The 27,555-nt window shown below is 43.3% G+C and overlaps 1 protein-coding gene across 1 annotated transcript; it reads right to left on the reverse strand.

Moving 5' to 3' along the window:
• On the reverse strand, positions 1-27,212 carry ALS2CL (ALS2 C-terminal like; the record flags this gene model as incomplete). The annotated part of the gene is made up of 26 exons (XM_080639419.1): positions 1-100; positions 381-477; positions 1,479-1,628; positions 1,724-1,785; positions 2,221-2,263; positions 3,164-3,337; positions 4,339-4,407; positions 5,898-6,055; positions 6,626-6,719; positions 7,296-7,469; positions 9,381-9,508; positions 11,071-11,148; positions 12,766-12,877; positions 13,213-13,371; positions 15,153-15,251; positions 16,056-16,121; positions 17,990-18,186; positions 18,906-18,972; positions 19,354-19,430; positions 21,727-21,846; positions 22,179-22,307; positions 22,781-22,946; positions 23,690-23,755; positions 25,546-25,738; positions 26,606-26,714; positions 27,132-27,212. The coding sequence occupies 26 exons, from the start codon at positions 27,210-27,212 to the stop codon at positions 29-31; spliced, it is 2,940 nt and encodes a 979-aa protein (XP_080495545.1). The 3' UTR covers positions 1-28.
• Positions 27,213-27,555: the final 343 nt, after the last annotated feature.

Genomic DNA, 27,555 nt, shown 5'->3' on the forward strand with positions numbered 1-27,555 from the left:
AGAGGAGGCTCCCTTTGGGTCCTCGGACTCAGGAGCTGTGAGTCACGTGGCAGTTCTCTCTCTGGTGGAGCCTCATCCTCTGTATGTGTTCATAGCAAGACTGGGAAAGGAACAGAGGAATCCTTTAAGAAGTTTTGGAACTTTGGCCTAAATTCTGGTCTCCTGCACACAAAGCAAAGCTACATTGCCCCAAAAGCAGGATTAAATCTGCACATTACAAATGAATGATAGGCATATTCTCTAGACTAGAAGTAAAATAACCTCCTGTGCTAGGCATATAAGCAGCCCCCTAAAATTAAGGATATAGCACATCAGTATTGCTACTATTCAACACAGGTTAATGCAGTTTGTAACTTTCACTGCTGAAAACATTTCCTTACCTCCAGGGCAGTTAACAGGAAGTCATACAGTCCTCCTTGATTGGTAGGGTCCATCAAGTCTCTAATCAGATGGATTTCAGCTCCCAAATGCTGTATTCTAGCAAAAATAAAAGTCACAACTAGAACAAATCTCTGGGCATCTGGTGTTTGTGTGCATGTACTTCAACTCAGATTATGAAGAGAAGGAAGCACAGATCTGTAAGTCCACTTCTGATTCCTTGTGTATTACCTTGACCTTCTGGAGGCTGAGTCCTTGAGGTATCTGATATGACTGGATCTCAGCAAAGATGCTCAATCATAAGAGAATTTAAACTCTTTCATTTTTTACATTCTCTTATTCCCCTCCTGTCTGACCTGCAGTCAAGAAAGCTGCCTAGCAAACAAAACTGTATTATCCAACATGACAGCAGCAGGGGGAGCTTCTGGATTTCATGGCCCCAAATTCAAGTATTTCACCCTTTTTTGAAGACCAAACATATCCACAGGAAGCCAGTGAGGGATTTTGACTCAAATTTACCAGGAAATAAATACATAAAGTTTCATTCTACTGGATGTAAGCGAGTCCCTGCAGTTACACTGGAAGCAGCACAGAGCCTCTGTAAATGTGACACATTTTTGCCAAAGTCATTCCTATGCAGGGAAAGTCTAATAACTAGATGGTCAGTGTTCAGAACCTTCCTAGTCTTCAAAATGGATCACAGTGCCCCATTGAGAATGAAAAACAGAAGATGCATGATATACAGATGATGTCTGGAAGGCATTAACAATTGGCCTTCAAAGGTTTCATGTTCCTATTTTCTACTGTAATCTGGCATGCACATAAGACCGCATTTCCCATGACAACCCTGAATTATCCTCTCGGGTAAGAGATATACACTCAGGAAGTACCTAGCCACTTCACATATCATGGCCAGCACCCTCACACCGCACCTGGCAGACAGCAGCACACAGAAACCCCAATACAGCTCAGGAAAAAGCATGTACAAAACACAAACCCTAGCTTTTAATGTAAATTATTTTGCTTGGAAACATGGTTGTTTTTCTCCAATTAAGGTATCATACAACAGCAGGACTGGGAAATGAAAAGCTTACACTTACTTTGCTCGGGATACAACATACATCAGTAGAGGCAACAGGTCATCCATGGGAAGCTTGTAGTCCTTCTCCACCACCCGGGACACTGTGCTCTCAATCTCCTCATATGTCTTCTGGAGGATCACCAGCTTTTCCCGGGGATCCACTGTGGTGCTGTCAGTATGAATACAGCCATGTCAAATGTATGGCATTTCTCAGAAAATATAAAATCCCTGGTTATCAGTCAGAGGTTATGGACAGTGACTTACATGAGCTTCTGCAAACATTCTGTGGCAGACAGGAAACACTTGTCTTTTATAAGGGACCTCCTCTGAAAGGGAGACAAAAGAGTTGTGCCTCTGTAACAGCATCTGTTAGAGAAGCCACTACATGTCTCCTCATCACTGGACCCAAAATAAACACGTTTGCTGCCCATAAAAGAGGGCAAAATAAAGCTGTTGTAGTCAATGCCACTCTGAACACACTGAGATGTCTGAAGTGCCACTGAACACAGATGTCTTTGAAACACCACCAAGCAGAGCATTACAAAGCAATCTTATTCGGAGCTCACATTCCCATCCATGGAAAATCATACACAGTAGCTATAGATCATAACTAATCAACACACATCATGTTGCTCTGATTTCTGAGTACAGTTTCTGCCCTGTGATTACTTAGGTGAAGCTCCATTATTAGCCAGCACCAACATGTAGCCTGATGCCAGCTCACTAACACACTAAAGCTAGCTGTTAGCATTATTTCCTACCTGGTTGGTTGTCAGGGTGAGATCTTTCAGAGGCCAGAGGTGTCTGAAAGGAGATAACAGAGAAAAGATTTAGAAGGCCAATCTCCATATGTTCACCCTTAGTCGATTTTGACTGCTTTTATCTCCTTAAGGTGATGATACTAAATGCACGCTAAGCGCATGCTACTCACGCACTCTTGTAGGTGGCATGAGGCTGTTTGCTTGTTTCTTTACTCTGTTACAGGAATAATTAATAACTTAGACTCATTAACCTGAGTACAGGGTTCATTTTACTCACGGGTGCTCCTGTAATAATCAGTTGAGAGTTTTGGCACTGGCAGAATCAATTCCTCTCACTGAGTCTAGACTGAATTAAACTGCCAGATTGAGACTCCGGGTCTCCTGTTAACCCTGCCAAAGTCCTTGAGCTGCAGATGATGGCTGTGTTAGAAAAGCTCACGTGCCTCTTGGGTCTGAGGCTCACTGATCCTCAGGTATCACTTCCAAAGATGAATCTAGCTGCAAGAATGGATGAAGGAAACATCTAGCTCCACAGACTTTTCCCTGTCTTTAGACTCTGTCCCTACATTGTTATGGCAGATGCCATCGGATGGACTACAGCCCTGTCTAAGGCACATTTATAAACTCAGTTTGATTGGTCCTGAGCTGGAGGAAGCCATTTGTTTGGTAAGCTAGAAGATACAATTTTTGCTACACAAAATTAACATTAGTACAGCTAGTAGCAGCTTTCCACTAGTCAATGTTGTCCTTCCAGACAGTATTGCAGGCATTCCAGACAGGACTTCCTCTGGCAGACTAAGAAAAACTTCCATGCTACAGCCGATGATGGACCCAGGGTAAGGCTGTATGTCCTTTCCTCCTATCCTATTAGAGATTTCCCTGGCTCCTACTTTCCCAGCTGGTATCATGGGGTTACATTCTGGTATGAAGAAACTCCACTTACTTCTGCACATCCAGAAACTCTAGCAGCTTGATGTCAGGAAACAGACTTAGATCCATAATCCCTTGGCAGTAGAGGTCATCTTCTCTTTCATGATAGAGCATGTAGAGCATGAAAAGCTCAGGGTAGAAGCAGGGCAAGATCAGTGGCAGGACCATGCTGCATGCCTTCTGATCACTGTGGCAAAGAAAAGCACAGTCCTACAGTGAGACCTGTAACCTTGATACTACCAAAAGCCCCATGGCACACAACAGAAGAGACAGCTTCTGAGCCTGAAAGGTGTTCTTGTTCTCCCCACCTTCTTCCACCTTTTAGTTCAATGTCACAGTTGGACAGTAGTGACCTATACAACACCCTCATGCGTGTGCCCACAAGCTGGAGATGCAAGTGTATTTTATGCTGTAGGACAGGACAGGTAACGGTTTCTCCACTGTTTCTTTGATCTGGAATTTTAAGAAACCTGCAGCACTAGAGACCTATGTCAAGCTGTTCTTTCTGAGCTGTTTCAGTAGAGGACCTATTATTTCTTAAGGGACAAAGACCAAATAAATTCAGGTAAAGCCTTTTTCTAGCTCCTTGCCATTCCACCAGTCTCCTGGCTTCATTTAGCCCATATGGGGATGGCTCCAGATTACAGCGAAGAAATCCAAACAAAATGGGGACAGCCGGACAGAGATGCTTCTTCCCGCCCGCAAAAAAACATAAACCTGGGCCTCCCACAATTATTCCTACCTTATTATTCTAGGAACATCATGTCTTCTACCTCCTTTTCCACATCTCCCATGCTGTACTCCCTATTTCCAGGCCTGCCTTTCTCTCAGGAAAGATATGGAAGTCACCATCCCTGAACAAGTTCCTGTGACTAATGCAAAGCACATGGTGGCGCTGGGACTGCTCTCTCACACACAGCCATGCTGCTGCACGGTAGCTGGTGTGGGTAATCTTGCCAGGCTGTGTACCACACACACCTCCAACTCACCACTATTCTGCTGCAGAACATGAATAAATTGTGCTTATGCTTCAAGTATAGCTACTGAAAGCTTTGCACTCAGAGAGAAGTGTGGATACTAAACCTGACCCAAATGGACAAATATAATCAGTTCAACACTTACTGTATTTTAGAAGACACCCCATATGTCCAAGCATCTTAAAATTAAACAACCAGTAGTGATACATACCTTATATCCCCTTCCACATGCTTTGCAGGCAGTTGGCCTTTCTGTTCCAGTGCCAGGCGGAGCAAACCCCTACAAGAGCAGCAGAACTGAGGTTCTGTAAACTGAGGTTTAGTTCCCTCCCTCATTTTTTAAAGTGTAATTTGTTATTCACAAGTGAGGAGCTCAGCTGTCCCAACATCAAGTGAGCTGTTAGTAAAGTTCTCTGTAATCCTTGCAGTGTTGTTTCATTATTTGAGGGCTTTCTTCATTACCAGCAGAAGCTTCCAGGAATGACTAAGCATTTAAAAATCTCCATGGCTTCTGAAGAATAGGATGGTCATTCTGGAGACCCTGTGCATCGAGCACCATCTCTTTGTATTCCTACTCAACAGTAGCACATGAGGTTTCAGGACCTGCCATACCAACCAATTCTTTAATCCATCTATGAACACTGGAGGATGTTCATACTCTGAAAAAGTGGCTTGGGTTTGTCTTGATATTTCCAAGCCAAAACTTCATCATCTTAAAATGAGGATTAGGGAAAGGTTGTCTTTCTTGGTGTAGCAGTATTAGACTAGGAAACTTAGCCAAGGGCACAGCAGAGCAAGGTAGGTCTGCCTCCCCACCCTGCATGTGAAAGGTCTTGAGACATGAAGCAAGCTTTCCAAGGTCTGCACTCAGCTCAGAAGCACCTTCATGTGAAACAATACTCAGGTTGTCAGACCTCATGTACTGTTAGTGAACATAGTTCAGATGAACTGAATCAAATCTGACTTGTTCCCATCAGCAGTGCTGCTGTTCTCAGACTGCTCCAGGACAGACAACCCCTCATGCCTGAGGAAGCTGGCAGTCTTCCTCAAGCACACAAGGCTACACTGATAATGACAGAGCTTTTATCCAACCTCTTATTTTTAAGGCAATACCACCCTGAGTGCAGCTAGAGGCAGAGTTCCTCACCTCTGCGTACTGTGGCATTTTTTGTATCTTCTCCCAAATGATGCTCAAACAGCAACAGAACCCAATCAAGCATTTGATCCAATCTTTAATTACCCAAAAGCACAACCACACAACTGAGCAATCTCATTTTAGAGTCACTACCCACACCAGCCGAGCCTCAACAACCTGCTTACACTGCATGTTCTTAACTCCCATTAAGTTGAGGCATGTTAAGCTTATGCTATTTTTTATTCAAACAGATATACTGAACACCACTGTTGTGTGCTCTGATATAATTTGCTGCCCTCATTACTTAGTGTGGTTTCTTGCTCATATTTGTGCTTATCTAAATTAAGTCTTCTTATGAGCAACAGCTCACTGAGCTGTAGAACTCAGTGAGATTTAGTAACATTAAAGCCCTTGGGTCATGTACTGAGCAATAGGGATAATAAAGATTTTCTAGGTCCATATGACCTCAGTTATTGCAAATAACTCTTTATATAGCACTATTATGAAGCAACTTTCCCAAGAAATATGCTGCAAAATGAAGCAACCCTGTTGCCTGAAAAGGTTACCCCAGTGGTGTACACTGCAAAGCCCTCTATGCTCATACCCATTGGAAGGACTCAACGTGCTTGACTTACTGGTAAAACTCCCATATTTTCTTTGCATAGTACTTGATTTCCTCTTGTGCCATAGTCAGCAAGTGTTTGTTGGCCCCAATCCCAGAATATGTTGCCTGAAAAGCTATTGTCAAGGCCTTCAGCAGCTTTCCCAGTGGATGCAGGGAAGACTTCAATGCCTGCATGATAGAGGAAAATTAAATTTTGCAAATTAGCCCTTGCCATTAGTAGAGGATAACATGGAAAGGCCACCCAATCTTCTCTTGTCAGAAAAGAAGAACAAGCCTAGAAGTAATCAACTATAATTTTAAGTCTATTTTTGCTGGCACAAGCTCATTCTCTTCCCATTATCTGGCAGAAATACGTTTCGTAGAATTGCTGTTCTGATGAGATAAGAGAGAGCAAAGGGTGCTTGGAGGAAAGGCTAGTTGAGTGAAAAACAATCACTGAGAATTCATGGAAGTTTATTTATCATTTCAAGCTCCTGCTTATTCCCTGGCATAGTTTGAGAACCAAGAGTGAAGCTTAATTATCACTTCCTGGCCTGCATAGCTGTACACAAAATGAGCGTGCAAAAAGCATGAAGAACAACCCTCCGCTTCACAAACATAAATATTCACACTTAATTTAGAGGATTCTCGAAATCACTGGCAAAGTTATATGTGCTAACAGAAAGCAACACAAAATTGCTACGACCTATGTCTGTGGTCTAGTAGACAGACATGGATCACTATGGCTTAAAACTTTACCTTCTCTAAATAACTCGGTAGTGACTCCAGCCCCTGGTGCTGGACAAGCTCTTCAAGAATATCTTCTGTCTTCCAGGGTACGTCCTCAGTCCCCCTGAAAAGATGAGAGTTGAGGAAGGAAAAAACACACAATGAAGCACTGGGATAAATCCAAATAGGTATTGCAGGTAGATTCTAAGGGGGCAATAAGACTATTGGAAATTAATTTTTCTCTATCCTTTTCAGTGGAATTGCTTAACTGGCTTATGGTACCTGTGATTCTCTAAATTCAGTTTAATCTCACCTTACAATCAGCCTGAGTTGCATCCTGCACATGCTTGTCAGATCTATTTTAAGTATTTTCTTAAGGAGAGATGGGTTTACTCTGGATCAGCTTATGATGTCACCTAGGTTTCCCTCAAATACAAGAGGAGCCAGTGATGACAGAATCACATGCAGATGCATATATTTAATCAAATTAATCCCATCCAAATGTTCATGTATAAGAATGAATCTCAATAGCACAACCTTAAAATCAGGCATAAAATTCATCCTCCTGTCTCATAGGGAGAAACAAATGGATAGCGCTTGGGTTCATAACTTTAACACATGGCAGACCCTAATGTAAACCACCATCTTCTTTATACAAATGGGCTCCTCTGTTGCAATAAAGGCATGCAATACTCATAACCTTTGGCAAAAGAGGTACTCCTGAGACTTCCGCAGCTCCTTGCTTGTTTGTATGTGGAACCCCATGAAAGACTCCTCTGTTTCTTCTTTGCAGCCAGAGTGGATGAACTCCAGGAACTGGTCATAGATTCCCTTCCACCTCTTCTCCACAGGGAACTCCTCGAGGCCCAGCTGACTGCAAAATACAACATGGCATTAGGCTTTTCTGCCTCCCTTCTCAATTATTTCAGACTTCACCTTCAAATATGGAAGGTTCTCCAGAATCCCGTTTTAACACAGTAATTGCTGAAGCTGTGAAGATGGCAGTGCCTAACTGAAGAAAAAAAAAAGATCAACAAAAAGCAACTCAAGTCTATTGTCCTAACAACAAGGTACTTTAGGTGAAGAAAAAGTCCTGGTGGAATGTGGAACATCAGTAATCTGAACCTTTGCAGGTGAATTGAGGTGAATAAGAATGGAGCTTTCTGCTCCACTTATGGATCATTCTAAATATAGACTATAATCTCAGCTGAAAGCCTGAAGACTTACAGCAATAAGACAGCTGAGCAACCACAACCAATAGCTATTGCTGCCTGAAAAGTACAGGAAACAGGAGATGAAACTGAACTGGGTTTTATGAGAGGAATTAACCTCAGAGGACAGCACCTGTCTTTCCCACTGGAACTCCCTCATTTTGGTTAAACTGACTAAACCCAGGCCCTACAGCCTGGCAACCAGAGCATCCCTTTGCAGGGTTCAATTCTGAGGATAAGAGTCTATATCAGAAGATGTGTCCAGACAGCTTCAGATCAGTTACTCCTGCCCTGCATTTGCACTGTTGCCTGCCAAAGCGGCATCAGTGCCCCATGAAGCTCTTACCCCGGCACCACAGCCTTCCTCTACATACAGCACTACCCAATTCAAGCTCTCCAGAGCTTCACGTGCTGTACTTCACATCTTATTTTTTTTGATTTTTCCCACCTCTACAATATCAGGTGGTAATAATATCCATGTAGTTGCACAGAAGTACAGGAAAGGAGCAAGTGATGCATTTTAGCAGCCCATCTTTTTCTGTATAGCTTCAGACCCATTTGTCTGTATACACAGAAACATAGAATCGTAGAATCATAGAATAGTTAGGACTGGAAAGGACCTTAAGATCATCTAGTTCCAACCCCCCTGCCATGGGCAGGAACACCTCACACTAAACCATGTCACACAAGGCTCTGTCCAACCCAGACTTGAACACTGCCAGGGATGAAGCATTCATAACTTCCTTGGGCAACCCAACTTGGGCAACATGTGTGCATGCACACACATGTACCAATCACTGAAAATGTTGAGCCTCCAAAACTCTGTCCAGTCTGAGGACAGGAGTATCTCTGGGTAGATGGTGGCAGGATGGGAGTAAAGAGTTTGTTTTCTGCTTCCCATGTGGCATTAACATTAAATAACAAACTGTGCTCTCTCCTTCTTTCGCTGGATATAAACTGATTCTTAGATCATCATCATAGAATCATAGAAAGGTTTCCGTTCGAAGGGAACTCATCCAGTGCAACCCACCCCCCTGCCAAGGGCAGGGACACCTTCCACTAGACCAGGTTGCTCAAAGCCCTGTCCAACCTGGCCTTGAACACTGCCAGGGATGGGGCAACCACAGTTTCTCTGGGCAACCTGTGCCAAGGCCTCACCACCCTCACAGGGAAGAACTTCTTCCTCAGATCTCATCTAAATCTCCCCTCTGTCAGTTTGAAGTAATTCTTCTTTGTCCTGTTGCTACAGGCCCTGTTAAAATGTCTATCCCCATTAAACCATGACACCATCTTTCTTATATGCCCCTTTTAGGTACTCAAAGGCTTGCTCTATGGTCTCCCTGGAGCCTTCTTTTCTCCAGGCTGAACAGGCACAGCTCTCTCAGCCTCTCTCCATAGCAGAGGTGCTCCAGCCCTCAGAGCATCTTCATGGCCTTCCTCTGGACTTGCTCCAACAGATCCATGTCCTTCTTTGAGCAAGGACTGCCTTGATCCCCGTAGGGACTGATCCAGTATTTTTCTAGGTAGAGTCAAAACACAAGCCATGACCCAAGAAGTAAGCTCCTGTTGCTCACGCTTTGGTTATCCGGTCATCCAGCTGCTCATTTGACGTGTTCAGGATGCCATGCGTTTGAAGGCCTTGGCCCGATTTGTTAGTAAAGGTTCCCTCCAAAATGAAGCCATTGGCAAATGACAGCTTTCCCTGCAATGGAGAAAAAGGGTTATTCTGCCAACATCTCTTTAGAGAGAGGAAACAAGCTGGACTGAGATCGCAGATTCGCTTTTCTACAGAGCCAGCTCCTGAAATGATGACTCAGAACAACTTCCAGGACAGAGGTGCAGAATTTTACCATCCAAAGCAATAGTGTCATTAAGATGGCAGTCACTGGAGACAACATGTCCTCACTATTGAATGACACGTAGGATTCTGGCGGGGAAAGACCACCACAGTCACAGAGTAAAATACTTGGGTTATGCTTTACAAACAGCCAATATCTTCTTTGAGTTATAAATTTTTCTGGCTAAAATTTGACAATAGCTATTTCTAACTTAGAGTGAACACATGAAACTTTCATTTCTCCCCTGTTTTTCCTCTGCTTGTTAAAGTCACAAGCATGTTTGGCCTCACAGGTAGGGGCTTCATATGATATTCACCATAAACACTTTGAAAGTGTTTGCTGCTATAAGACAAACCTGAAATTCTCTGAGGCAAATACAAAAGACATGCAGTAGCTTGACTCAAAGTTAGAGGTTTAGAGGTTAATTATATCAAATCCAAATCCAAACAATATTGTAACTAGTCTGGCTTTGAAATCAAGCCTAAAATCCTCATTGCTAATAGCAGGAGGCACTCCATCTTTAGATAAAGAACAGATTTTTCTAGACTAACCACTAAAACTAAACATTCATCTTGGAGGAGGTATCTAAGCAATATAATCAGTCTCCTCAAAATCCACCCCAAGTCTTCTGGCTGAAGAACATGATGACACCTTTTCCTCTCATGACAAGTTAGTAAATGACAGGGCTCATTTGCAATCGTTAGTAAGTGTCCTTTTTGACATCCGCTCAGTTCTGAGATAACCACACGCTTCCTGTCAGACTCATCACTGATTTCTATAACAAGCTGGAGGGCTGGTTTTCCCTGCAGCAGGGCACTTTATGAACACTTTGACCAGATATTTCTGTTAAAGATCAACCACAAAACACTGAACATGTCAATGCAGTGTCCAGGTTGCAAAATTAAGCCTCCAAGGTCCCTCAGTTACGTTAACATCTCAGTTACGTCATTCTAGTGCTGGTACTGCAACTCCATTTGGTTTTATACAACATTTCCTGTGTTCCCAACCACTACAAAGTCTAAAACATTTGTTCTGAGAATACAAAAGCATCACAACTAAAGCTGCAAAGCACAGCCAAAAATACCCCACCAAAAAAGAAAACAACCCCCCCCAAAAAATACCCCAACAGCAAAACAACCAAAACCCTCAATGTAAACAAAACGGTAAAAAAAAAACCAATGTGCAAAGCCTGCAGCTACTGAAGTCTCTCAGCTGCAGCCTTCCTTCTGTGAATGAGACCAATAGCAGAGGGGGGAAAAAAAAAAAGAAAAAAAAAAAAAAAAAAAGAAGAAAAAGAGGGATTTTTTTTTTTTTTTTTTTCCTGGGGGGAAGTGGAGTGGGACAGTGTGAACTTCGAAGATCAACCCCTCAGCCCTCTGGAAAGCATGCTACTGTATAGAAAGGCTGAGATGAAGGAAATGCTCACCTTTCCAACAAATGTTAGATCTTCCGTGAAGTTCCCTTCATAGACGTAGTCATCTTCCAAGAGGAGAATCCCAGAACCCTTCAGTTCAAAGCAGAAGTAGTGAATTCATGACACTAATTTCCTATTCAGCTAGAAAGAGCCACTGGCTTGGACTGTTTATGGGTTGTAGATTCTGAGAACCTTTTTGGAAGCCCAGCATACATCGCAATGCTCAAGACAAAATCATGGGAGGTGCTCTAGAGATAACCCATTAGAAATCCCTGCACAGAGAAGTTCCAGAATAGTCAGGAGGTTTTAAACAACAGTACTATTGCATTCGGTTTTGTAGAAGGAACAAAAGGCAGGCTTCTGTACTAAGAATGGTCACCAGGAATTGTCATACAGGTCAAACTCATGGTCCTTCCGATCTTATGACTTTTAGGTGGTTGTAGCCATTTGTGTCATTCTTCGCAAAATGATTAAGAGAAAAGAGGAAGGCAGCTGCTATGTAGAATTAGCTTTGTCTCTTGCTGTGCAGGCAACAGGACTTTAATGAGCTGCTTGTAAGCGTTCATTAAATGACTTGTTCTATTACCTCCCAAACTCCCATGGCTGCCTACAGCAGCACACATTTCAGAGAAGGAGCACCAAGATGCAGAATAGACACAGGACAATTTATATGAGTGGGGAATCATAGAATCATAGAATAGTTAGGGTTGGAAAGGACGTTAAGATAATCTAGTTCCAACCCCCCTGCCATGGGCAGGGACACCCCGCACTAAACCAAGCCACCCAAGGCCTCATCCAACCTGGCCTTGAACACCGCCAAGGATGGAGCATTTGAGCCCGAAGCTTTACATGTACCAATACCAGCCAGAAAATGTGGTCACTTTTAGTGCTGTAACACATTTTCCGTTGGAATGACTTTCTTGATGGAAAGCACCCTTTCTGGCAAAAGTAAAAGGTTTCCAAGGGAAGCTTCTTGGCCATACCAATTTTCCACTAGGAAAATTGAAGTGATTGCTCCCTACCCGGAAGCCTTGTGAAGTTAAAGGAGCCTTTGGCAGCTGACAAACCAAATGACAGCTTTATTTTGGTTCCCCACAGATGGAGGTTTTATGGAAAGTCCTTCCGACAAAGTTTCTGTGCTAAACATTTTGTCCTAATTTGGTGAGTGGGGAAGGGGTTGTTTGTTTTTTTAAGAGTGTACTTTTCATTTGAAGAAATGTTTTTACTTCCAAGCCACTTCTACTGATGCCAATTCCTTCTGCTTTCCTTACCAACACCTAAACTTTCAATAAACTGGAAAGCCAACTTGTTATAGGTAAGCTCACACTGGAAAGGTAAAGACTTAATGATCTCCAAGACAGATGTATTATCATATATAACTATGCAGTTCACATAGGAGTTCTGGTCTGTAATTCTGACTTGATGGTCAGTTTAAAAGACAGACTTATAAGGGGTTTTAGGTTGAGCAAGGAGAAGCAGCAGTCACACATCTAGCTCCTACCTGCACCTGAGGAAAATGATAAGAAACAAGACTTAATCTAGGTCTTGTTCTTCAAAAACATTTTCATGGTAAAACATCACTGCTTACATTTTCTTGCTTTGCATTTTCCCGCAAAGATTAATTATGATGCAAAATCTTTATCTTGCCCTTGATGGGGAATTCCACATTCCGCTAATTTAGAGAGTCTGCTGAAAGTATGTACTCACCACCATTTTATCAGCATGAAATGTCCTCTGATAGCAGACACCCGACTGGGTTACTACAATGCCTTGACCGTGTTTGTGATCATCGAGCCATGTCCCTATGTATCTCTCTCCTCTGGAATGCAATGGAAAACAAAATACGTTTTTTCCCCTGTTTTCTTAGATCTTAAGTCAATTTGATGTTTAACTTACTGGTGCTAGTTTTGCCTGATATAATGCTCCATGCAGCACAATGCTATATGCAGCTATATGCAGTACATTGTGCCAGATGTACTGCACAAACTCAGTTCATATGATGCTTTCCCAGGAGCTGAAGCCTTATAGCAAAGGTTGAACACATCGCTCCTTCATCCCCAAGTCTCCTCATCAAAACATTAGGTTTTACCCCTGCCAATAGAGGGGAAAAAATATCAGGCCCCTAAAGCCTACTCTGATCCATACCACCTTTACCTATCTTTGTCTTCCCAGACTCCATATCCATTCTTCTTGTCGTTTTCCCACTGTCCTGTGTACTTAAATGGATGCTCAGCTGAGCAGTTTTCCAATATCCCAAACCCTTGACGCACATTGTCTTTGAAGTAACCTTTGTAGACCATATCATTCCCATACCTGCATGGAGACAGATAGACAGAAGTTAAGACAGTGACTGTTTGATAGCTACTATTGGAGCAGGAAGCCAGGAAAGTGAGTAGATTGGACTCATCTGCCAGCTAAATATTCTAAATATCTGACTGACAACTCTGGAGCTGGTAGTTGTTTACTATTAGGAATGTGCACCACCCAAGCTAATCGCTCCACAGTAATATTATCCAAGGACAAAACACTTAGGCTTCCAGTTATCTGGGAGAGGCTACTCAGTCCTCGACCTCTCACCAGCCAAGTCACGGTGACCATTGGTTAATCCAGGGTTGGAGCAGATCAGATCAACAAGGGTATGTAGGTGATAGGACAAGGAGGAATAGCTTTAAGCTGAAAGAGGAGGGATTTAAATGAGATACAAAGAGGAAGTTCTTCACTGTGAGGGTGGTGAGACATTGGAAAAGGTTGCCGAAAGAAGTTGTGGATGCCCCACCCCTGGAAGCAGGAATCCCTTGATTCTACAATCAAGCAGGAAGCCAGATTTGCCTTCCCCTTTCTTTGCTTGCCAACCACCCCTTTTCTTGGGATCATCCTGCTGAGAAGAGCTTCTCTGAGCCCTGCCCATGTTGGCCAGCAGATCTTCACTGCTGCAACAGCGAAAACATGCTAAGCAGAGCTGTCCTGTAATTATGAACATGCTGTTACATTTGACACCAGAGATATGGGCACAATGCTGCTCAGATGGCTCCAAGTTCCCCACAGATTTCTGCATTTCTGAGTTTGATTTATAAATGAGGAGCAGAACATGCAGGCAGGCAGGAAGATGGCCTATCCCACAGTAAACAGCTGGAAAGCTGGGCTGTGTGCTTTCCTCTGTCACACTCAGCGCAATAAAAGCAGGGGTAAGAACATGCAGTAACAGCAGGTAGTCCAGTCTGTAAACTGGCCAACCCATTTGGCCACAAGCCACATGTGACCTAAGCAAAGATGGGGATACTGTTGTGCTCACTGCTAGATAAACGAATCAAGCTGGTCCTGTCCACTTATCCCCTAGGCTGCAAATGAAACCAGTTTATACCTACAGCCTGGGCAGGCCTCCACTGCCATTTCTAGCTTTCTAAGTGGAAGGTAGGTGGTGGGTAAGGCTGGGACACCACCATGTGCCCACAGCAGAGACCAGGCTCCATCCAAATTCCCAGCAGCACTTTGAAACACAGGTGTACAAATTACTGTTTCCAGAAGCATTCTGATGACCAAATAAGAAAATCTCAGACTCCATTTGTTAAGTTAAGCTCTGGGTTTAAGCTCAGAATTTGAGTGAGCCAAATGAAAGAACCAACCCCCTTCAGCAGTTAGTGTAACAGTTATGACTCCCAGACCAACAACCCCATCCATCATTAAGGAACCTATTCTGCACAAGATTTGATTAAGGCAGCATGGCCAGGGGACACGGAGTGAGCTGTGTGCTCCATCAAGTCTGTCCAGAGCTGATGGCACACGATGCTCTCCCTGCTCTGCAATCGCAAGCATGAATACAAAATTATATCCTCACATATAGGGCACAGAGGATGCTACGTCAGGTAGCTACAACAGTCACAGCTTGCAGAAAAGCTCTTCCTATTCTGATGTCCAGGAGACTCAGAGCTTGTGAAGAAGCCATACTGCCTATCTCCAAAGCAAAAGCTTTTGGCACCTGAATTACCCTGGGTTTTACACTGTGACTGAGCCTTCCACAGTGAGGTGGGAACATTTCACCCTTAAAATACATGGAGTCCCCTTTTTGCCCAGATTCTTCTTTGGGTTTTACTTACTCACAGATTCCATAGCCTCTCATCTTGCCCTTGTACCAGTGACACTTGTAACAGTCATACCGGTCTTCAGATCGGCGTGGGACAAGGCATATTCCAAACCTACAAGATGCATATGGCAGAGGTTAGCATGACAAAAGGCAGGTCTGTTGTACTGGATGAAGATTAAAGACTAAGGACTTTCCAGATTCCCAGGCTGATTTACATGGGTTGGGATCAGCTCTACCTCTGACACTATTTCTAGGTGTCAATGAACTCGATCCAAGGAAAAGCTCACCTTGTGAGCTGCAATCACAGTCTCTTATTGCTTCTTCTATAGAGACACTTTCAGTGTTTTTGGTTTTCCTCTCTCTACCCCTTCTCCATTTTAGGGGTGGAGTTAGACTACAAAAGCAATTGCTTTGGTCCAAACAAAATGTTTTCTTAATCCTGACACAAAGTATTCGGATTTTTCCCTTTAAAAGCCTAACCTATTCTGAACTCATGCAAAAATGAGAAATCTAAAAGCCTTACTTTTAAAAAAATTTAGAAAAATAATATTGGTATTTCATTGTACATTTTCTTTGCTCCAAACATTCTTAATTTAAAAGAGGTTTTTAAAGATATCTAAAAATAGATTTTTCAAGGCATTTCATATGAATAAATTCACCTAGATTTAGGGATCAGGGGTCATGTTCATCCAGCTAAATGGAAATATCTGCATCTGAATTGGTCATCTTCTTTTACTGTGGTCACTGTCAACGTTATCACCTTAGGTTAAATCAGGTGTCTAGAATAGGTCAGATGAATTGGTTTGTAACAGTAAATAGAGTCCTCCTACAAGACACCAGTGTCCCTGTACCCCTGGGAGGAACCATTTCTCAGCCTATCTTGAAAGCAAGAAACTCCCTGGTTTTCAAAGCTCACCCGTGCTCCAAGCCCTCTTTGAAATCTCCAACATGGTTGCGTCCATCGCGCCACTTCAGTGTCCCCCTGCAATTCAAAGCAAGCGTTATACAAGGGACATCACCAGCAACACTCACATCTGCAACAGAAGGTATCAAGAAGCAACCTCGAAATGGCTAACACCGAAACACTTTCTCAGCGGACACAGACACAGAAGTTCTCCAGGCACCTCTGGGACTTCGGTTTGCACTGTAAGGCTTTAATACCACAATGTTTTCATGCCCTGGCATGAGTGGAGAGAATCCGCTTCCAAGTTCTCTAATCTCAAAAATATTTTGTAGAGTTGCTGGGTCATCCATTTAGGACCTTGCACATGACCCTTTTGTAATTGTAGTGCAGCATGTGATTAAGCCAGCTGAAGTTCCAACATGGCACATCCTCAGACAACATAATGACACCACAGTCCAGAACTTCATTGTATCGAGTGCTATGAAAACAAAAGAGACAAGCACTGGCCTAAAAGGATCCTATCTATCTGGTTTGTTTTTTTTCTTTGTGGGGTTGTAGGAATGACTACACAAGGTAACGATGCAAAATGAGACTGGAATGGTCAATGTGATGGCCAAATTACCTCCCTTCCAGTCTTCCACTCCACCTACACCCACTCACTGTTTTAATTCTTGCATCACCCCAGACACAATCTGCTCCCTACACATTCTCCAAACAGAGACTACAGAAGATTGTGCAGTACCAAAACCATGACACATTTGTTTGACTTTCATCGAGGTTGCTGCTTTAAGAACACCCACGTGAGACTGGGTCTTTCTCTGATACTTACAGGGAAAGGGTCAGATTAATTTTAAATGGATTTTAAATGTATCTCCTTTAGCTTTGCTAGTATGAAAGCTGACAAAGCCGGAGAGAATGCCTGCTTCAGCCATGGGGATGGTTTAAGCTATTTCTCATTGGGAGTATCTCCTTCTCTCACATCAGGTCATCCGTTCTGAGACAGAACAGTGAAAACTGTTTATGCTTTTGTTGAAGAGCCCCGATTCACACTGCTGCCGCTTTTCGCTTATATGCTTTGCCATGCCAGCCTCTCCAGAGGCTGAAACAGAGGAAACAGTCTCTTGTTTCCTATCTCATCTCTATCCTATATCAAAAAGATTTTGGTTGGGAAGATTTAGCCTTTGATTTACAGATCATTTCCTTTTGGCAGAGTTTGCTTTTAAACTTCAGTTGGATTTACTGAGCAGTTCTCATGTTCTCAAAAAAATGCACTTGAGACTGTTTTTTTGTCTGTTTGTTTGTTTGTTTAATTCCACTGATAATAATGTGGATGTTAAAATAGATTTTGATAGCACAGGATAAAAAATTTGTCTCTTTCACAAGCAAAGGCTTTTTAATGAGGTTTTGATGTTTTTGGGTTTTTTTTTGTTGTAATGATGATGTTAAGATTTTATGCCTCAGGCTGAGATCTTGAAAATAAACATTAGCTCAAGTCTAAGTCCTAATTACAGGCATAAGCCAGTGCAGTGCCTTCTATGTGATCATTATCACATTATTAGGGGCAGTCTTTACAATCTACTGCATGAACCAGTATCACTAGTGAGACATCTACAATACAATAGATCACATATTAGGATTTGTGCTTTGACTAAGCCCTGAAATCAAGCAAATGTGTCCCAAATGCTCCCTGAATCTGCCCTCAATACCAGATTTCCCTCTGGAAACAAGTGAGGCAGTAACTAGAGAGGCTGACATGCCCTGGGAGATCACCAATCCAGAGTCTGTGATCCAGATCCTCAGCATGGGATGAACCACTTCATGTCCACAGGCATTCTGTGACATCTATACCTCTCCCTGTGCAACCATTAGATCCAGGCAGTGCTACACAAAGACAGGACCGTCCTTGCAGGTTCTTGTTTAGGAAAGGGGCAAAAACGGCTCCTTACTTGCCATGCGGCTTTCCCCAATGCCACTCGCCCTCATAGGATGCACTCTTGAACTTGCCCTCCAGCTTGAAGACATAGGTGAAGAAGCGGCAGGATGGGGGCTCGGTGCCTTCACCAGTCTTGCCCCACAATGGGAAATCTCGCTTCCCATTCAGCGCCTGGCGGACAGCCTGGTTCAGCTTCCATTGCCAAACAGCCTGGGGGCAGAGGAAGAGGAATGCTGGACTAACAAGTGAAGAAAGCGTAATAGCTCTCAATAAGAGATACTCCAGGAGAGGCTGCAAGAAGCTGTTCGATTCCCACTGATTCTGTGCCATTCAGCTGGCTTGGCTGATGAGTTATGGCTCATCTACAGCATCAACAGGAGGTGTTATCTTGGATTCCACAAGTTGGATACTGCACCAATGCACAACACTTCCATGTCATTTAAGCCTGACTCTCACTACCACTAACTGGCCTTGACACAGAACCATGCTGATGAGACTGTAGCATACACTACTGCTCAGGGCAGACCACTTACAGCACCCGGGTATTCTTCATCTACTATCAATTGTCTAGGCGACCTCTGGCCATCTAATCCAGTACTGGCTCAACAGAGAGGGAAAAAACCCAAGCCAACAACAAACCAACAAACCCCAAACTGCTTATTATTCTGCTTTAAATAATAAATAAAAATTAAAAAAAAAAAAAAGCAAAAATCAAAGAGGAAAGACCTCAGTTGCATTTAAGCAGGTACAGAGCCCACTAATCTGTCTTCTGATCAGGAAGCTAAAATCCTGATGCTTAAAGGGATTTCAACTTCCACTCAGTGGTGACCTCTACTACAGAGCTGCCATCCCTTCTATACTATTCCCCTATTTCAAAACTTAGTGTGCTGCATTTCAGGTGGAATAGAAACACTCTGCCCACTGCTAACCTTCATCTGCGGGTCCTTAGCAGAGAGAAAGAATGTTTCTTCTGGGGTTACAATGCAGAATCCATACCTGTGAAGAAAAAGACATTAAAGACCATGAAATCTTCAGTTAAACAGAAGTTCCTGCTCTTCCCATTCCTCTTTAGGAACTAGTAGTTCTTTTGCAGAGAGTTTTTCCTTTTCAGGAAGTTGACTCATCTAGTTAACTCATTTTTGTTCTCTAAGCCTGGAGACAAAACAATTTTATTATTGATTTCAATATGTCAGCAAAGGCAAGCAACCCAATTCCAAGCTGCAATCCCGAGAGCTGCTGCAATTGCCCAGAGCCCAGAACCAATCCCACTAGGTAGAAAGGAGATGGGACAAAGTTTTGAATAATTTTCTTAGTTTCACAATCAAGTTGAACACTTCTTTTTTTTTTTTAATCTTCAAGTGGAAATTTTTCACTTACAGTCCTGGAGCTGATTTCTTCCTGCAGTTTTCATCTACCCATACAAGCTTCAGATCAAAACTCTGAAAGCTGTTTCCCTGGAACAAAAGGCAGAAGATGTTCCTGTTATTGATGTAAACATCACACTTTGCCTCATTGAGCAGCAGAGCAAGACTAGCAGAACTGTAAATTCCCTCTTTTGATGTCCACATCTATACCACACTACAATGACATACATTAGAGGATGAAGAAAGGTAAGAGAAGGAAGAAAGTTCTTAGTTTAACATCTGTAAGTGGTGTTCCATAACACCATGGCTACAACTAACAGTAGCAGACCTTCTAGGATGGCATTACAGGAGTACCTTCCCTATCACATGTCAGCACTTCCAAACCACCATTGGTGCCCAGCATGTCTTTGGGTTGCCCAAGGAAGTTGTGAATGCTCCATCCCTGGCGGTGTTCAAGGCCAGGTTGGACAGAGCCTTGGGTGACATGGTTTAGTGTGGGGTGTCCCTGCCCATGGCAGGGGGGTTGGAACTAGATGATCTTAAGGTCCTTTCCAACCCTAACTGTTCTATGATTCTATGCCTCAGTTTTGCTTATGATCTATCTAGGATTTGGACTCCAGATGGCACAGCCAACAGTGGCCCATAAGTACATTTAAGAAGTCACTATTTTGATCAATAGTACACTAAAAAGAAGAAACTAAAATGATTGAAATGCTGCATCAAGGCTGCATTTAATATTACAACTCTCTTCTCTGTGTAAAGTACCCATGCCCACACTACAGAGCTGCTGTCTGTAATGATGTACTTGGCCAAGGTTAGGTACTAGACTTATAGCAGCCTTCCAGTACCTAAAGGGGGCCTACAAGAAATCTGGAGAGGGACTTTTGAGAAGTGCATGCCATGATAAGTCAAGGGGGAATGGCTTTAAACTGACAGAGGGGAGACTGAGATGGGAAATGAGGAAGAAGTTCTTCCCTGTGAGGGTGGTGAGGCGCTGGCACAGGTTGCCCAGGGAAGCTGTGGCTGCCCCATCCCTGGCAGTGTTCAAGGCCAGGTTGGACAGGGCTTTGAGCAACCTGGTCTAGTGGAAGGTGTCCCTGCCTGTGGCAGCAGGGAGTGCAACTGAATGATCTTTAAGATCCCTTACAACACAAATCATTCTAAGATTCTATGAGTCTAGGACTAGCACTATGGAATTCACCACAATTAATTACTGATGTATGTAGCAGATTTGGGGGAACAGCGAAGAGGTTCAGATTCTCAGCACCAGAACCCTCATCAGCAGACCCCTGCTATCAGCCCAAGCTAACCAGTTTAATCCCAGCCCAGTTATATCTCCCCAAGCCTCAATAACAGTCATAGCAGCAGACGGGACATGGTTTAGAACCACTGACTGAACAGAGGTGTCTACAATGTAAGTATCTGTGTGAGCTAGTTACCCTGTGCTCTCTTCCTAGTCAACCGAGTTGAGGACATGATTCAACTCATCCTAATTTGGGCATCTGAAACAGGTCAGATAAACCACACCCAGGCAGTGCACATTTCTCTCTCCTGACTATAAAGGGAGCCTCAGGGCACTTGCTCACAGTGAAAGCGTGACTGTGCTAAGAAATCCACAGTGTAAAGTTGGATGAGATAATCACCACCCTATTTCCTCAGGCTTAGACCCTGCAAGCTGAGTAGGACTGCTCAGCATTATCACAAAGGCTCATGTTTGGAGGAGCCCGTAAGATGTATCAGTTCACAAGACAGTCATGTTTGGACACCCACGGTGCTGGCGCATGACTAAAGAGCAAGCAGAGAGAGGTGTACATGAAAAGAGCCCTGCTAGATTATGACTGCTATCAGTCAGAGCAAGCCAAGCTGGACTTAACATGCTGCAGAACAGCTTTGAACGCATGTTAAGCTATCCAGGACTGTAGACACTCCCTGTCTGCCTCACACCCAGGCCCCAAATCCCTGAAATAGCCCCAAGAACACCTGCAACTTCTGCTCATATGCCACTAGCAGAGTCAACAATGAAAGATCATGTTTATTCCCATGCAAGACTGCTTACAGTATGTATCTTTGACCATCAGCCCCCCTTTGCATAAGCAAGGACAGAAAGCAACTGATTCATACGCAGGCATGGGCTTGGGTTACTAGAAAAGTCCTGTGGTGGCTGGATAGCATACATTTACTGGGAAAAAAAATACGTGGATACTCTCCTAGTCCTCCTTCATTAGACTTTCTTTTATTCTTCAGTGCAAACCACAGATGCATGGATCTGAGACAAGGTTTTGCCAACAGCCAAGCTGTGTTTCGTTTTCAGCATCAAAGGAACATGAATTTTACTGTCATTTATCTGCACTGTCCTTCTAATCCCTTTGAAAGACTGTAGACTTGCCTGAATCAGCACAAGGACATCATCAAACAGCAAGATCCGGTCTGATCGATTTGTGCTGGCAGAGATAGGAAGATTTTTACTATCTTCCAGCAGCCTCCTTTCAGGTACACAGAGCATGTCCTGCAGAGGGAACCACAGAGATCAAGATGAAGGACCACAAGCATCAGGAAACGTCAGGATTTGGAAAAGGACAAATCAAGCCAACAGTTCCTGCAGAAGTCATCTGACTAGTGGCACAAGCTGACAGTAATAACATAACCAGACACAGCACTCAACATCTAGAGCACCCAGTGACCATAAGGTTTCTCCAAGGCTTCCACACTGCCCTGCTCTGTTGGCTTCAAACCAAGCTCAAATTCTTGATCCATATTAAATTTTCTCCATGGGTAAGTAGAAGTGTAAGACCTCTAAAAGTGCTCCCCATCAAGTCACTTTCTACATCCATAACTCACTGTGAATTTGTAGCCCAAGGATTTCCATAAGGACTTAGTAAAACAAGCTTCATCCAGGACTTGGCTGATGAAAGACTCAAGCTTCATGTATTCCTTGATGGCACGGGTAACCACGTCCTTTTCAGAGTCCTGATAAAAGAAAGCAGGGCTTGAGCAATGCTTCAGGCACAGCTGTGCAGGACATTACTCTCTGGGCTACGAATGCAGAACAACTTCAGCAGCTCTGAATCCAAGGAGCTAATGAGAGTTTATCATCCAACCCTCTCCCACCCTCTCCCAAACCTGGCCTAGGAAAGCCACCCAAACCTACCATTATGTTTGCGACCAGCAGAAGTGTGCAACCTTAGGCCAGTTACTTGACCCTTTGCAGCTGCTTTATATGACGAGTAGCCTGTACTATGCTGGAGCGGCCACTTTTCATTGCTTTGAGACCTTCAGGTAGGCTGCACTCCACCGGTGCTGGTTACTACCCCTGCAGATATCCACTGGAAATAAGTCTCCTTCCAGCCTGTTTTGGATTCACTGACACCACCACCAAACCCCACAAGCCTAACAAGTGTTAGCATAAGCCAGTCAAGTAACATCATGTAGGAGCTTCTTACCTCTTTGAGAACCTCATTCAGCTTGGTAAGGAGCAGTATATATTGCATTATATGATCTCGGATAGGTTTGTGAAGAACAGTGTATAAGGCCAGTGACATGGAGGTCTCGGAGGTGAAGTCTGTGAGGAATTGTTTCAGCACTGTCTTATGGTGCTTCCAGGCTTCACTGCGAGATAGTGAATTAAGGCAAAGGTTCATTAAATATTTTTTTCTGCAAATTTCCACTCCTCTACCTCCCTAAATTTATATGCCACCTCACCCCCAGAGATGGCACAGAAAGACTTGAGAGAAAAGGAGATAACATAGTGCAAATATATTTGTACGCCAGACACACAGAAATGAGGCAAATGAGCACCATCCATCCTGCCTCTGGCCCAACTGTCTCTGCAAATAGGAACCACCCCTGCAGATATACAGAATATAGCATGACTTTCACAATGGTTTGCACACCAAGAGGGTGACATAGATAAAGCAGCTGTGAATCTGCTCACATCTAGCATTCGTATTTTCATTTGCTATTTCCATGAGAATCTGACAACATCTGGGACAAGCAGTGGAAATCTGACAGATTCCCACATCACCCTTTCTCGGGTCCCACCCTTATCTGAATCCTCCAAATTCCAAATTTACAGGTTTCCTCGCCTACAAAAGGGGCTGGGCATGGTTAGAAAGAGATGGGGACAGATATGTAGAAGAAGCCTTCAGACAGCTACTGCCATGGGCTCAGAAGATGGCAGAAGCAACCAGCACGGCCAGTTCAGAACAGAGGCACTGAACCATGAAGAGAGATCACTGCGAGGTGCTGTGCAAGGTGCTGCTTGCTCTGGCTTAACCTTACAATTGTCTTAACCCTACAGTATCATTGTGTTCCTATCAGCCCCTTTAACAAGCATTTTTCATCCCACTGACCTTTTGCTCTTTGTTGCATGTTCAAAGCCATGGACTACAACGTAGTTTGCAAAAGTGACGAAATATCTGTTGGCAAGAAAAAAAAACCAAACACACAGAAACATGAGTTAGAGGTACACATTAGCTAAAAGGTTTAAGTGATAAATGGAAGAAGCTGATTTGAAAATGTTATGTCAGGTCCACCTTTCCAAGGAAGGCAGAGAGAAACAAAGCTACCGTACTTTTCACCTTGGCTGAGTCCCCTTTTGCCTCATTTACCAGCTCCTTGCTGTAACTGCCTGGTTGATTTTTGCAATACAGGAAGTTTAAATCATCCTTTCATTTAGCAGAAGCAGAAGTAAGCTTACACAACTGTCCTGGAAAGCTAATCTACAAAGGCTGAGCTTAAGATCAGCATCAGATGTATGAATTTCCACTGGCTGAAGTAAAAGTAGCAGGCCTATATTACTAATGGTAAACTAAAGTCAAGGTGTCCCACACCAATGTATCTCATCTCACACTAGGGGGAGATCGAGCCATATTTTGTCAGCAAATACACTTTCTCCCAGTATTGTTTCCAGGTAAGTTATGAAAATGTCCAGACTAATTATCATTATTTACATTTTTCAGGTACACGCATTTGCTGCTGATTTTCAGGCCCATAAGCATCAGATCTGTTTTGTTCTATATTACTCCAACAAGTACAAGACATTGTTAGGATCAGGACTGCACAGAGTGAGTCAGCAGAGGTGGGTAGGAACCAGCCTTTTCTTTGCATGACCCACAACAAAAACAGGTTTTAATTTTGAAGTGAGGGGAAATTAGATCTTAAGATAAACTTTCCTTTATGTCATCTGAAACCTCAGCACAAGTTTTCATCTTTCACATGCCTAAAGCAAATCAGTCTTAATTCACTGAATCAGTTCCCAAATGAGCAAGACACACCGCTCCCAACCCCATTCATACAAAGGCAAAACTTGTTGTACATCACTTTTTTAAAATGATGCTAAGTAAAAACAAAATATAAAGTAGTCCTTCCTTCCTCCACATGCATAAAACCATCAAAACCAAGACTAGATGAACAGCAACGCCCAGAAGTCAGTATGCCGATCTCCCATGTGTGGGTGCAAACCGCACAGACGGTACAAGCCCATCTGTATTGTCTTGGCCACATTTATGGTCAACATGATGAATGAAGGATTAAATACTGTCTGATTTTTATGTCATCTCAGATGCCCATAAATGATAGCTTTCTCTCTAGGACATCAACACAGGTTACATACACTGCAGTGCTTTTGGTAAACATTTTATTTTGCATTACAGACAGATGGGGAGCAGATGTAGTTAATTCTAGAAAGAGCAATGGGGCAGTATGTTTTTCACATCACACTACATCCATCACTTGCTCATACACATCATATCCTTTCCAAAGGCATAAAAATGTGGCATAAACACAAAATAGGAACTGTGCCTGGCGACATCTCTCCATGTTCCTGTTGAGTTCTTTAAACACATCTTTCTGTTCTCTCCTGACAGCTCAGGCTTCACTTTCATAAATGACCCAAACACAAATTCTACCCCCTATCCTTTTCCCACTTTTAAGATGCATTAAAAAAACCTATACTTGTAAGAAAATATTATCTTACAAGCACTGTCCTGGTTTCAAGCATTCTCACAGCTACAAAAAGGACTACTGATTATGCTGTCTTCACAGCACTTGTCATGAGCAGTGAATGCAACCACTTCCCTGACCTAATGACTGAACACTAGTGGACAAGACTGAACAAATTAAATGCACAAATTAATTGCACCAACCTACAAGTTGATAAATTTGGTAATCTGGTCCCTTCAGCTACTGAAAATGCTTCTGTACTTACTGGATGTAGAGGTTTAGAAACAGGTCTCCTTTCCAGACAGTGTAAATGTCCTGGATGCAGAATGACTCAGAGGTGCTGCATTTTTGTTTCAGAATCCGGTAATTTTCCTCTGTGAGGTTCCAGAGAGCTTGAAATCGGTCATTCAGGAGCAGGAAGAGCTTTAAGTTCTCCTTTCCCTTTTGGTCAGTAGGCTCTTTGATGAAAAGATGGAAGAAAAAGGCTCTCAGAAACCCCTGACTCCAAGAAATCTTGTGGAAAACATTGCCTACATGTAATACTCATTCCAGTTTTTCAGTGTAAAGGACATACATTCTTGTAGGAAAACAATGACAAGGAGGAAAGAGATGAAGATTATTTAGGGTTGTGTTCCTATGAGTAATTGCATGGGCTACACATGCTAAGGCTTAGTCCTTCACATTCTTGTGGGGCATGTGGTCAGGGCAGCCCAAGAGGCTCAGACATGAGCACCAGCAGAAAATTTTCTGCCCCCGGCCTGAAGGGCTGTTCCAAATCTCCTTGGAGGCTACACCAAAAAGGCAGTGACGTAAGAGGGAACCACGCTATGGGCCTAATCCAGTCACATCACTTTTGGCCAGACAGGCTTGTGAATATTTATATGAATTTGTTATTTCAGTGGAGCTGCTCTGATTTACTGCCAGCTCAGAACCTGCACCCACAAGTTTTACCTTCAAAGACAGGCATGACCATGGACCAAGAGCAGGGAAGCAGAACGGGCATGGATTAGGGGTTGCATATGTGAGATGTAGTTTGGATTTTTGCGTACCATGCTGGAAACAAGCCTCACAGCAGGTTGATACTGGTTAGAATCTGGATCAACCTCTAAATAAACAGGAACCATGGTCCTAAGCTTAAATGAAAGGCCATAGCCGTCCTTAAGAGCTCACCATCTTAAATTAAATATCTTTACATACCACTCACTCTAGCAAAACAGCCTCTAGCAAGTCCTCAGCCACCGAGTTTTAATTACAAATCCCTTCATAGCTGTGCCAATGACTCAAGGCTAGGACTACAGACAAAAAAGTAGTCTTCTCTGACCTACCTGCCTGGAGTAGAGGCTTGAGGATGAGAGCATCTATCCGTGCCAGGCATGCTGAGAAGGTTTCTTCCACTTGGAGCAGAGATGCAGTTGCTTCAGCTGTATACATGTCCTGGACACAACACAGAAAATACACATAAACTCCCTAGCAGGAGAATCCATTTAATAAGGCTTCAGTGCTTATTACAAACAACCAGCCTTTCCTGCTCTTGACAGCACAGACAGGTGTAATTGCTGTGCCCAAAGCATTTGAAAATGTTGAAAGAGGATACAGAAATCAAACAGCTCAACACGAGCCAGTGTCACGGAAGACAACAGAGGCAACAGCCCATTTTCCTGATGCCCCAAACTGAAGATCTTCTCAGGTGGTCCACATTACCTCTTCCACGTGACTGGAAAAGGCCCTACATTTCTTATATGTGTTAATGCTGCTCAGTGCCAGATGCATTCTCCCAGAAAAAAAGACAATAATCCCTGAAGTACAAGGCAGCAAAGGATGAAGCAGAGCATCTCTTCCCATATCTCTCACCATTTTTTTGCTCCAGTGCCTCTGTCCACATTTTTTGGCACTACAAGCTACAGTACGGAGCTGTAGAGCTGTGCCAGCCATGCCCGCACATCCAGCCCTCCAGAGGAACAGGGGTCTGGTGTTACTCCTTTCCAAGTAAGACAGTACACTGCTGGTTATATGTCACAAATGCTGCGTCAACAATGAAAGCTTGCCTAAAGCGGAAGTGGGCAGCATTTAACAACAAAGCCAGCAAACTCATGTGAGCAAGCTCCAGTAGCTTCCTCCTTCCCAGCCCTACCTCCCAAAAGAAATTTATCAGAGGAAGTGAACACAGCCAACTAATAACACATCATAAGACACTGCTATGGAAAAAGGCCAAGTGGCAGAGATACTGTGGGCAGAATCAGTTGATTCTGATTCTGAATTATCACCATTAGTAATT

This window comes from Psittacula echo, assembly GCF_963264785.1.
Source record: "Psittacula echo genome assembly, chromosome: 2".
Lineage (NCBI taxonomy): Eukaryota > Metazoa > Chordata > Aves > Psittaciformes > Psittacidae > Psittacula > Psittacula echo.